We start from the raw sequence: 13,549 nt of genomic DNA on the forward strand, positions 1-13,549 counted from the left end.
TACCATCCCCCACCCATAACCTGCTATCCCTGCTCCACATTGCCGTAGCCTCCTCATTACCCCCACCACTCAGATTGTTTCTGCCATCACGCACTGTTGCTCGCAGTCTGGCATCACTAGACAGAGATAGTGGTCATGTGTATGTGAGTTGTGCTTGCGTGAATGTGTGTGTGTTGTCTACTTTAGAAGAAGTGCTTTTGGCTGAAGCTCGCATTTTTATCAATCTTTTTGGTGTGCTCATTTTCAACTCAGTGTCTCCTCTATATGGTGAGTAGGAATCTATCCTATTCATGATACTGTCATCAATTATTTTTTATGGTCGCTGTTCATCATGATTGTGAAAGTGTAGTTTGTATCCAATACAAATTTTTGGTAAGTGATAAAATTCGTCTGATAATATCAAACTTTTGGTAAGCTAAAGTGTACCATATTATGGCTTTTGTAGCTTTTGGAAAATTATAATGGTTTTAAACACAGTACATGAGTTTCTATAGTCAAAACAGCTTAAGGTGATCCCTGACAGCTCACAGCACTGTTGCCAGCATTCAACTGCAAAGGGGTAATGGCTGCAGGTGAAAACAGTTGCCATCTACAGATCTGTGGCACTGATGCAGCATCATAGAGAAGTTTGCAAAATCATATTACATTACTAGTTGAGGTAGGCCCACAAAGCCACTGTGCCCAGCCCACTGCTACTGTCGGAGATCAACTTATGCTGACTCAGCTGTAGGTTTGCATCCTGACATGATTCTGTGAGCTTTTTTGCATATGAAAACTACAAGAAAAGGCCATTAGAATCATGTTTGGATGTAAATCTAGAGACTTATGTGAAGCACTGTTTAAAATAGCTAGTATTACTCTTTTACAGTGTGTCTACATTATAGAAACTCTCACATTCTTTAAAGTACCGGTAAGTGTAATAGGTAATGATTGTGTATTGAAAAACAGCTATGATATTCACCATCACTCCACCAGGAGGGGTTGGGGGTACTTGCACATCGTCCAAATCAAACCATCTCTGTGCCAAAATGGTACTTTCCACTTGTCAGATGTTTTATGAATAAGATGCTTTTGTAGACAATCAGCTCCAATAACAATACAATACAGTACTGTGTTTCCAGTCTCCTAAAACCCTAAAACTGATTTATAAACTAATGAAAATATTTATTACAGGACCAGCTGAGGAGATATGTTGACATCAAACAGTCAGACCTCCCATCAGCAGTTGCAGCTAAAAAGACGAGAGAATTTAGGTGCCCTCCAAAAGAGCAGGTTAGTATTGCCAAAATTTACCACTGGTTTGTAGGTTACATGGTACATGTAATAAGTAAATGTTTGCATAGCCATTTCAAAAATAGTCGTAAGTATTAGGCATTCCATGGAGGGTACTTAAGGTGGAAAGGGACATTTCCTGCATTCAGATCTCAGAGTAGTTAATGACAAGGATTTTAATATCAGCTTTATAGAAATTCTTTGTTTCTAATCATACCAGAGCTTTCAGGATTTGCTGCATTTTATGTGTGTAATGAAAGCACATTCGAGTAAAGTAGAACAGAACATCTTGAGATTTAATATTTTATTATATTGATGACTTATCTGTTTTAATTATACTTTATAATAATTGTAGATGAATGCAATTCTTGGTTTTAAAAACCTTGAAGAGGAGGACAAGGAAAACTGCCCATGTGGAGAAGAACTAAGAGATCAACTGAATGCATTCCATGAAAAATTAATGTCACATGTTTCACTTAATGCACTGCGAGATGCAGAAGAAGCTGAGGTAATTTTTAAAATAATCTTTTATCTGGAATTAAAATAAAATTACTTCTCCATTCTTAAGAAAAGTTTGTTAGATGTAGTTTGCTCTTTCAAAACACAAATTGCAATCCAACTGACACCACAGATTTACCTTACAATTCCAAGTACATTTCTGGCCATTAAAATTGCAACACCAGGAAGGATAGCAAATAACAAAATGTTTTCAATGAAGTAGAAAAAATACACAATCAAATTTGCTGGTGACTTTGGAGTATTACAGGGTGCAAAACTTAGTACACAGAGCTGCAGCCTGTGGCAACAATGGCTTTGATCCAGTTGGGCATTAAGTCAGGTACATCAACTTCTTCAGCTCCATACCAGGATTCTTCTGTCAGAGAGGCTAGCGAGTGACAACGTGTCCCTTTCTCGGTAACCGGTAACTTCTTGTTTTCAGTGCGTCAGAGATCTGAAGAATGTATTGGCTGTGCAACAATCCAACACCTTCTGAATTGATGTAGGTCAGGACAGCAAGAGAACGTGTGGTGTTGCATTATCTTGTTGAAAGATAACATCACACAGGTCTTGATGATAGGGTACAGCCACTAACCATAAAGTGTCAAAAATGTGATGTCTGCTACCCAAGTTGCCAGTTTGTGAGTCATGGTTGACCATGTTTTGCATCCAGTTGCACCATATACCATCACATGACGCGCAGGGCCCTGTATGACAATGACAAATGCAATCTGGCAACATTTATGCTTGTCAGAGCCTCCCCACATGGATACGTCTGTTGTGATGCTGGATTCTGAGCTAGCATGTGCCTGGAAAGATGATCTGGTGCCACTCCTGTGTCTGCTGTTCACATTAGGTGCACTTCTCTTTGATAACTCCTCTCTGTTGCATGACAAGAAGCCTCAACAGTGGTCACGGTGCTGATAGTCCATTGTACTCTGTGTGTCATTGCATTGTCTGTGTAGGTGCTTATCTTGCCGCAACAAACCTATTTTTCTGACGCAAGGTGTGTGATATGGCTGTTTGATCCTGCACGGCCAAGTGAAAAGCGTATCTGTACTGCTGTGTCCAGGTTGTATGTATATGTTGAAATTCTGCACAGTGTCGAGTACTGTCCTCCTGAACCCATTGATCCATATTCACGTGACAGGCACATGAGCAGCAATATCAAGAAATGATTAACCGTGGCCTATTCATGTGACAGGCACATGAGCAGCAATATCAAGAAATGATTAACCGTGGCCTCATCAGGCCACTATCCTGCCCCTGTCAAATTGTGACTTGTGCAGGCAGATGTTTCTCTTTATTATACAAGACATAAAATGAAATTCTCACAAACACCAAACATTCAAATGAAATTTTCTTTATATACTGAATGTAGATGATGACACTTCTTTCTCTTTCTGCCCAAGAGCTAATCATTTGTGTATCAAAGAATATAGTGCATTTCAGGACAATTTTACGTGTATTTTATGCCATCTTTCTGGTGTTTCTGTTCCAGTGGTCAGCAGTGTACAGTTATTCATGTGTTCTCAGTGACAACATTAACCCTTTCAGATTTGAATTTTTTTCTGGAGCGAGGAAAATTTTTGTTTATGTGTTATTGCTCTTAGGTGATTTTTTAATGATTTTAGATGCAAGATTTATACAAAAATGTGTACCTGTTTTCAAAACATACTTTGTACACTTGGCTTCATTTTATGGACTAAAATAACTAATTATGAAATAGTCTCTACTTAATAAATAGTAAAATGTTCATTCAATTATTAACATGCAAAAAATCAATAATGGTACTCAGTTATACAGTTGAATATTGCAAACCAACCACATCCCTCTATTCTGGTGGTCATGAGCTGCTACATGCTGCTACATTGACTTGCTGATATTTTCATAGCAGTGTCCAACAGTTGGCAGCGCTTGTGCATGATGAAAAGGCAGAACATCCACAAATGTGTATCTTAAGTCTCCATTGGGAAAAAATACTTCAGTTGCAGCTAAGACACAGTAAAAGTTAATGTACACAATTGTAACCAGAAGCTCTGAAAGAGTTAAACAACTTTTGGAATAGCTACTGATGTGTTACATCTTTAGCCTTTTGTAACACAAGACATGATATTTAAACAGTGTTGCACATTCACGTAGCTTATCACACAAGGTATGTGGAAAAGATGATTAAAAACTTCTGATATAAGTGTTGAATGTGTATTTTACTAAAGAAGCTTGTTTTGCAGTTCTGTTGTTTTGCATGAAATGGTCAGAATTTTAGCATGTGAGGGAATTATGAAAGCAGTTGTCAATTTAGAAACGAAATATAATGATAAAAAAGCAGTATTATGAAAAGGGTAGATTGCTACTTACCATAAAGATGATACCTTGAGTTGCAGACAGTCATGATGAAAAGACTGTTGCAAATAAGCTTCCAGACAAAGCCTTCTTCAGAAAAGAGAAACACACACACAATCTATCGTACCTCACACACACATGTCGTGGTGCGTTTGAGGTGTGCTTGCTTGTGTGAATGTGTGTGCGTGTTTCCTTTGTCTGAAGAAGGCTTAGGGTGAAAGCTTATTTGTAACAGTCTTTCCATCGTGCCTGTCTACAACTCAATGTGTCACCTTTACAGTGAGTAGTGATCTATCTTTTTCATAATACTGTTGATATTCCAACCTGGACTTTTCATTATTTAATAATAAAAAACCAGTAACAATATTATGAAAAGAATAGTTGCTACTCACCATGTAGCAGAGATGATGAGTCCCAGATAGGCACAGCAAAAAGACTATCAGAAAGAGAGGTTTTGGCTAACAAGGCCTTCATCAGGATAGACAACATACACACACACACACAAACACACATTCATGCAAATGCAAGTCACATGCACATGGCCACAGTCTGGCCTCAGCAGCCAGAGATTGTGGTCATGTGTGTATGAGTACCATAAAGATGATACCTTGAGTTGCAGAGTGAGTGGGGGGGGGGGGGGGGGGGGGAGGGGCTGCCAATCTGCAACTCAGCATCTCTTCTATATGATGAGTAGCAACCATCGTTTTGATAATATTGTTAAAAACCAGTAAAACTCAAAACTCTTGATACATTGGCACATACATTGTTGGTCCATATGAGCCAGCTATTAACTTTTAACAGTAATATTTATTTCACTCAAACACTCACATGGTCATGTAATGGACTCATTGTGGCTATCTGCCAATAACATGGCAAATTTGGACGAGTTATCAGTTTTTTCCAATGTAAGTATCAGGGGAATATATTACTCAGCACCATTGTTATTTTTCCTAGAATATCATATCTTCATTTTCAAATTCTTGGAACTTATGTGTCAGTTTGCACTAAACTTTCACCATTACAAATCAAACTTGCAACTTCCATTGCATTCAAACAGTTATACAATTTTACAATGAACTCCTTTTATTTCACGCAATTTGTTTATTTTTAATTTTTAGGAAACAAATGAGAATACACACTACAAACCAATGAAGTGTAATTTATGATAACTAATTCCAGCAGAAATAGTGCTTCAGATACATAACACTTCAATTTTGCCCCTTAAAATTTAAGGGATTGCAGAAATCCAACAGAATGGCAGCATCATGATTCCTATTTTTTATTTTTTGTGTTGTTAACTATGCAATGTTCATGAAGAGCATATTACAAATTTCATTAAATTTATTTATCAGGAAAATGCAGTTGAAGTAGTGAAACCTGGTCCTATTAAACGCCTGTACAATTTCATCAATGCGGTGAAAGAGATGGAGGAAGAACCTAAGGAAGCAGTAGAACCTGAAAAGAAAACACCTGAAGGTTAGTTGAAAATAAAGTTTTGTATTATTTACACAAAAACTTAAGTTTTTACTCCAGAGTGCAATATTTCATCATACACTACTGTTTGTGGGAATTGCAACACCAAGAAGGAAATGCATGAATTCAATTAATTTAATACTACAGGTTAGGTGCATGACAAGTAAATAATGATTACTTTTTCAAATCTGTACATATTCTTTGAGCCCTACTATTCAGTATGTCATGTGGCCACCATGTGTTGCAATTAGAGCTGCTATACGCTGTGGCATTAAATTAATAACGTTCTGAAAACATTCCATACAGTTTGTATCTGAGCCCACAAATCCATGAAACTAATTACTGGAGGATCGTGACGCACCACATGCTGACCAACCATATCCCAGACATGCTCGATGGGCAACATGCCTGGCAAATGTGCAGGCCAGGGAAGCAATGGTATCCGTTGCTCTACCTCGCAATATGTGACCGGGCATTGTCCTTTTAAAATGTGGCCTGTGGAGATGACTGAAGCAGGGGGAGAACCTTGAGCTCCACAACCTCCGTTAGGTACTGGTTGCTGTCAAAAGTGCCCACAATAGGTACGAGGCAAGATCGGTTGTTGTAACCAATGGCACCCCAAACGATCACCACCTGGTGTTTGTCCACTGTGCTGCTCCACAATGCAGCCCTCCAGGTTGCGCTCACGGTGGTACTGCCTGACATTTATGCGGCCATCACTGTAAGACACGTTGAAGGGAGACTCACCTGAAAAGATTACATATTGCCACTCAGCATCCCAGCATTGGTGTTCACATGCCCATTACAGTCAGAGGAGCTTGTGGTTTCTGGACAGTGGAAGCCGACGTAATGGCATGCATGCAACCAGTCCACCCTGCAGCAGACGGTGACGAACTGTCGATGCAGGCAAGTTCACCCCTTTTGCAGTGCTCCAGCGATGAGCCAACACTGTGGATGACGCTGTATAGTCCATAATGGCCATGCAGACAAGATAACAGTCATCCTGTGCTGTGGTCACGTTCCGTGGTCCAGTTCCTCTATCCACTGCTTCCACACACGCATTACTGTCGTGGAAGCATGCACTGCGCGAGCCGAAATGTCACAGTATGACAACCCCGTTTCCCGGAGACTGATCATTCTGCCCTGTTTGAACTTTCTGCCCCGTTTGAACTTGCTCACATGCCGATATAGCTCCCTTTGATGTTGACGAGGCATACGGTCACTCATTGTATTGTTTCTACCTTGTATGACAGCTCTGCACGGACTACACTAGGCGCAACACCGACCCTGTCAGACCAACACGAGAGGGCTCTGCTCGGCCCACATGTACTGCATCTCACTGCAAAACGTATCATGTATTGCTTGCACACCTGTTACCACTTCCACCAAGTGTGGCGCTGTTTGGGTAATTCTTTCTCAGTGTTGCACTTTTCACAAACGGCAGTGTATTTCTAATAGTGGAGGACCATCTTTGAGTTGACCATTACAAGTCAGCACCCACTATGCATATGGCTTTTTGCCTAATTACATGTATTGTGTTTTACGTTATATTTATGGTCAGCTGCCAATGACTACACCATCTATTGACTAAACCTGTGTCGTCTTAGAGTTTTTAGTGTTTTATCTTAGTTCTTAGTGTTTTATCTACGAGGGTCGGAACTTTAATAGTGATAACTATTTATTTACAGCTCATATAAAATAGATACGTGTTTCAATGTTTTACTGACATTCAAAGTAGTCACCAGCATTGTGTATAACCCGTTGCCAGCGATGTGGAAGTTGTAGGATACTCTTAGCAGTGCCAGTTGTGTTGACAGTTTGAGCAGCGCAGTCTGTTGCCCAACAAATTTGTAGTAGCTCTGAAGCAAATGCCGTGAAGTGTTTCCTTCAGTTTAGAAATTGAGTTGAACTCATGAGGGCTTAAGTCAGGGGAGTGCAGTAGGTGGTATAGCACTTAACAGCTCCATCAGTCAAACAAATCAGTAACATCTTGCACTTTATGTCCTTGAGCATTGTCCTGCAAAATGATGGTCAGGTCCTGCAGAAAATGTCAGCACTTCTGTCTCTAACTGTTCATTTTTGGAACACAACCTATGACCAGCTTAGAGACAGGCCCTGTCTTCCACTTTTAAGCTCTAAGGTCTTCTAATCTCATGTGGTGCAGTCCCAAACAATCAGTCTTTTCTTCTCACCTGTTGTGTAAGTCTCACCTGACCTGGGGTTCTGGGCGGTCTTTTGCATAACTCTCCCCATTTCCTAAACCTTGTTAGTCCTCTTTCTTCATCCCTCTTTCTTCCCCTTCAACCCTTCCCCCAAAAGAAGGAGCCACTGGCTCCGAAAGCTTGCACTTTTCCATAACTTTTACATATGTTTTCTCCTGACACTGCTTTGTGAGTAGACTTTTTACACATACAGTTATGTTATATTTTCAAAATGGTTATTTTCATTGATATATTCGCATATAATCAGCCATATAAGCCTTATGAAAGAAGACATAATAATGAAAAGACAAAAAATTGAAATAAATGAAAAGCACCAGTTTGCTTTTGATCTACAATATTACTTTTATTGTGTTAAATGGTTTTTGGCTTACAAGGCCATCTTCAGACTTTTACTGAGTATTGTCACCAGAGAATTTACAATGTTTGCAAACAACATTGGAAGAGAAGTAACACATCTATATTAAAGCGGAAACATACAGTAAGTAACATCTTAGACAGTGTGGTGGTAATGCAATGAAAAAAGTAAAAAAATTGAACAGTAGATAAATAACAATGATGTAAACAGGAAAAACTTTTAACACAGGATAGGAACAGCATGCCTACATAATCGTTTCTATTAATAAACAAAACTAATAAAATAAAATAAAATCAGTACTTGACAAGGCTACATCAGGAGGTATAAAACATGAAGAGTGATACACAAACCAATTAAAAGAAGAAACAATTATCAATGTAACTACAGAATACATAAGGAACTTATGCAATATCAATAAGATAAACAGAAATAAATAAATGCAGGAAAATGGAGGTGTTTGAGGGAACATACAGAAAATGCATTTACTGTATGCATGAACTGTATGTTCCCTCAAGCGCCTCCATTTTCCTGCATTTATTTATTTCTGTTTATGTTATTGATATTGCTTAAGTTCCTTATGTATTCTGTAGTTACATTGATAATTGTTTCTTCTTTTAATTGGTTTTTGTATCACTCTCCATGTTTTATACCTCCTGATGTAGCCTTGTCAAGTACTAATTTCCTATTTTGTGTTAAAGTTTTTCCTGTCTACTCCATTGTTATTTATTTACTGTTCAATTTTTTTTAACGTTTTTCATTGTGTTACTACCACACTGTCTAAGATGTTACTTACTGTATGTTTATGCTTCAGTCTTGATGTGTTACTTTTCTTCCAAAGTTGTTTGCAAACACTGTAAATTCTTTGGTGACAAAACTCAGTAAATGTCTGAAGATGGCCTTGTAAGCCGAAAACCGGCTAACATAATAAAAGTAATATTGTAGAACAAAAGAACGTGCTTTTCATTTCTTATAATGTTGTTCTACCAAGGACTGATGGAATATTCTGTTAACATGACAAAAAATTGAGTTTCATGTGATAACTGTTGCCCTTTGATGATTTTCATGAAATATTCTTCAGCTTCAAGGAAAGTCATTCAGTTTTAGCAAAATATGCATTTGAGGTTTGGAGCAATTCGTCTATGTGGTTGCGGTCTTGTCTGACAGATCATATGACAACTATACAAATCAATATATGGATGTGAGTGTCTGCCTGAGGGAGCCAGTAACTCCTCCAAGTTACCCAGCCCCCTCTGCTTCATTTTCCCCATGTTAGCAGAAATATAGAGAGATGAGTGAGGAAAAATTCTGACAGCTTTGAACAATATATCCAGCAATGTAGTGTTTTCATTGTGTTTGTCTTTGCTATCACTGTTAACAGTATAACATCTCAGTAAGAGATCCGGTATTCTTTATTAGTAGACAAGGATGATGATAAACTATTCATCTGTTCTTCCTGGAGCCTCAGAACAACATGTCTGCTGCAACTGACAATTAGAAGATAGGAGAAATTGGTGGAGAAGAAAGGTTTTTAGTACTAAGTTGAGAAATCTTGTTTTTGCCCCGTTCCAGTATTCTTCTTTTGTTTATAACGTTTCTGGATGAAGGATGATAATAAACTATTCAAAATTACTAAGAATTACTGGACCTCAGAAGTGATTTTAAATTTCCTGAATATTCCTAAATGTATTACCGGTAATCGTCATCGATGAGGAGAAGACAAAGTTTGTCTGTTCTGATTTAACAGAGTGTAATTGTTGCCTCAACTTGATTGTGCAATCCATCATTTGTGGCTCTGCAAGAGCGTCACATAAAAAATGTTGGATGTGGTGAACCTGGAGAGAATCAGATACTTCACCATAGTCTTAGGACCAACCCTATCCTCACTCTCTGTGCTGAGATGGGTGAACAGAGCCTGTTAAATATATACCATATAGAAACAGCTGCATACTGTATCATTGTTGATCCACAAATTAAAAACTTTTTAGTAAGTGTGTTTGATCATTTGAAGCCTTTTTGGATCCAGACAAAGGACGGCTTTCATATACATAAATGTGGCACATGTCATAGTTTTACAACAAGACGAAGAATGTACTTCTTTGGTTTCTTGAGAGGCCCAGAATTATTTTAAAATTGGTAATTTTTTAAGAGCAGTTCAGTCTACAAGTTAATTTGTAAGTCCTCATTTTTTAAAGCTTTAGGTAATTCAAACAATTATATAGTAGTACACACTGATGGTCCAAAGTAAGGGAACTCCTGTGCCTATTTGTTTCATTTTGGTTTATTTATTTATGTACCGTGTATTTGTAGGATTCGCCTTTCTGGCAAATTTGCTGTGTGCAGGGTGGATATATAAACATTTCTGAAAGCACGGAAGTAGAGGAAGCATCATCAAAGTAAAAAGTATTTCATCTGCTCTAATTCCCAAAGGACCCTACAAACACTACAACAGATGTAGAGGGCAGAAAAAGCCACCCAAAATACAGGAAATATTTCGCCTTTTACAGCAGCAAAACATACATGTATTACTCAACTGGGTACGAGAGCATGACAGAATATGAGAAAATGAACAAGCAGATATAGAAACCAAGGATACCTGCAGAGTATATTTTATATTTTGGATAGGGGAGAAGCAAACTAAAGTGAGGACATCCTCTATATCATCTGGCAATGAGGCATGTGTCAAGAATACAGCCTCAGCTTAAATTATGTAACTCCAGTGAATTATAACAAGGTATGTAATAGAGCCTCTAGTACAGGCTATTCCTACACTGCTCCATAGGATATGGGTGCTGACCCTTAGCTTGTCCTTGGGCAGGCCCAGCTAATATATACTGCTCGCAAGGCAGGCCTACTGCATGTATTCTGTGCCTGTTTGCCTGTGCGTCAGCTATAGGTCCATTGCAGTCAGGCACTTGGGCTGGAGTAGCCTGCTTGATGGGATTATCCTCTGCTGAAGAATGAAAAAAGCAGCCACTTTGTCTTTACCTCTGCCTCGAGATTGTAATTGCAGATGAAATTCTTCACTCAGGACAAATTTTTGATCATTCGAGATGGAAAACTGTGTACCAGACCAGAACACAACCCATCCACTTGCATTGTATGGACAGTACTCTTTGAAATGAGCCATCTCAGTGCATTGACACTCCACCAGAAGTATAAGAATTTCATCTCAATTTTGAGATTGTGCTATTGTTAAGAATACTGTGGCAATTGGAGGCAACAATTCAGAGAATAGCAATGATACATTATATATATTCCAATAAGTCATTACACTTATCTTGTAGTTCTAATACATTCTACAGGTGCTGCTCATCCATAATGCCATCTTCTGAATTTCCCCTGTGTAATTCCAGATGGATGATGTGGATTTCTTTATCTGTATCACTGATTTCCCCCATTAGAGAATCTTCTAGAATTTTGCACTATCTTACTCTTCTGTCCTTAAGAAAGTTGTACATGGACTGGCCTGGCTCTGCCTTCTTAACATTAAATCCTTTTCAACAATGTAGGAAAAGACAGATTGCAGTCATCAGTTTCATATAAATAAAATGAACTGTTGAGAATGCTTGTTTCTTTAACACATTTGTCATGATTGACATCCAAACCAACATCCTACAACATGAATGACTTTAATTGCTACTTATCATAAAGAAGATACATCATGTTGCAGACAGGCACAATTAGAAGTGTCACACTGGAAATGAGCGTGTGACATTGTTGGCCGGGAGGCCCCATCTGGGGAAGTTCAGCCACTGAGCGCAAGTCTTATTTCAGTCGATGCTACATTGGGTGACTTGCGTGCCAGTGATGAGGATGAAATGGTGATGAGGACAACACAACACCCAGTCCACGAATGGAGAAAATCTCCAACCCAGGCAGGAATCAAACCTGGGCCCACTGCATGGGAGGCAAGCACGTAACCACTCAGCTAAACAAATGGACAGAATGTTACAATAATAAGTGTCTTTTAATTGTGCCTGTCTGCAACTTGACATGTGTTCTTTACAGTAAGTAGTAATCTGCCTTTTCCCACATATTCCTACCCGTAGTTTACATAGTTTCTTTTAAAGTTGATTTAAATCTATGTTATGATTTGAACTGAAATAGTGATTGTCTGTAGTTATTTTACACCACATAACATAATCCCATCATTGCTGGAAGATTTTCATCACAATATACTGGAAGCACTGTAGCCAGTTGCTCTTTTTCGTTGATTTAGTACCCATCTCATCTGTATATGTTTCTGCTTTCCAATATTATTCTTCTGGTGATGTCACTAGGACTCAGGGTAATTAAAGTCATTCATGTTGGTAGGGTGTTAGTTTGGATGTTGATTATGACACATACGTCGAAGAAAAAGCATTCTCAACATTTTGCTTTATTTATACAAACTGATGACTGCAACCTTGACCAACTAATTGTGAGGCATAAAACCAACTTTCTGCACGACAATTGATGAACCAATCTGTTCATATTTATTTGTATGCAGCATCTTACAATTCTATGTACTTTACAAAACTAGCCACTTCCCAGGTCTCTTGTCGCTATCAGTTATGTACTGTTTAGTTCTGCGTCAAAACACTACCTTCTACTTTCTTCTAGTGATAAATAAATGGTGTTGTGTCATTGAAAGATCAAAAACTGCATTCTATCTGTTCTCCTGGGCCCTAAACCCGCTAGTATTGTGGAACAGAACTGTGGAATCTGCAAGTAAAGAAGGGGAGCCTGTGACAAAGAGAAGCTGCAAAGTCAGTGTGTATCTCACCCAGTTGGTTTAATTGGAATAGCATTGCAGTCCTCATTTTTGACCAGTTACAAGTCATTATATATTAAGTATTTACATACCAGTGATTGTACTCTTGTATATGTATGCATACAGTATATTCCAGATAAATCTTGAATCCACTTTGAAAGGTTTAAGCACACCAGACAAAAATTTAGTCACATTATCACCACCTCTGCCCCTGGTAACAGTGTCAGTTCGGCAAGAAAGAGAGTCACAAGTATAAAATATATAGCTGAAGCTGCTCACTCCTGGTTAGCTGCCATAGAGTTATTAAACTGCAGGAATCTCGGTTGCCATGTTTCACTTGCTGTTCTGAATACACTATCTGACAAAAATAAGTGAAACAGCCAGAAGGGGAGGGGGGTAATGAAACTTCACAGGCTGAGAGAGTATGTGATGTCCTTTCAGCGATTACAAAATTGTGTCAAATTTACAAATAGCTTGGCTGTGTGAGACCATTCATCAAGTATGATATTGCACCCCATCTGGCCTGGATGTTTGCATTGATTCAGTTGGGAGGGATATCATAAAGCCATTGTTAGTTACTGGCAGTGGGACAGAGTCTGCAGTCTGAGCTGGTCTCACGCATACTCTGTTTGG

General features: G+C 38.6%; 1 protein-coding gene across 1 annotated transcript in view; it reads left to right on the forward strand.

Annotated features, from left to right (window-relative positions):
- LOC126458188 (ryanodine receptor) overlaps positions 1-13,549 on the forward strand; it is a 740,760-nt gene that overhangs the window by 450,702 nt on the left and 276,509 nt on the right. Inside the window, exons 43-45 of the mRNA XM_050095064.1 lie at positions 1,174-1,272; positions 1,628-1,780; positions 5,466-5,589. Coding sequence (XP_049951021.1) covers positions 1,174-1,272; positions 1,628-1,780; positions 5,466-5,589 — 376 coding nt within the window. The remainder of the gene's footprint in view (positions 1-1,173; positions 1,273-1,627; positions 1,781-5,465; positions 5,590-13,549) is intronic.

The sequence above is a fragment of the Schistocerca serialis genome, chromosome 2, assembly GCF_023864345.2.
Source record: "Schistocerca serialis cubense isolate TAMUIC-IGC-003099 chromosome 2, iqSchSeri2.2, whole genome shotgun sequence".
Lineage (NCBI taxonomy): Eukaryota > Metazoa > Arthropoda > Insecta > Orthoptera > Acrididae > Schistocerca > Schistocerca serialis.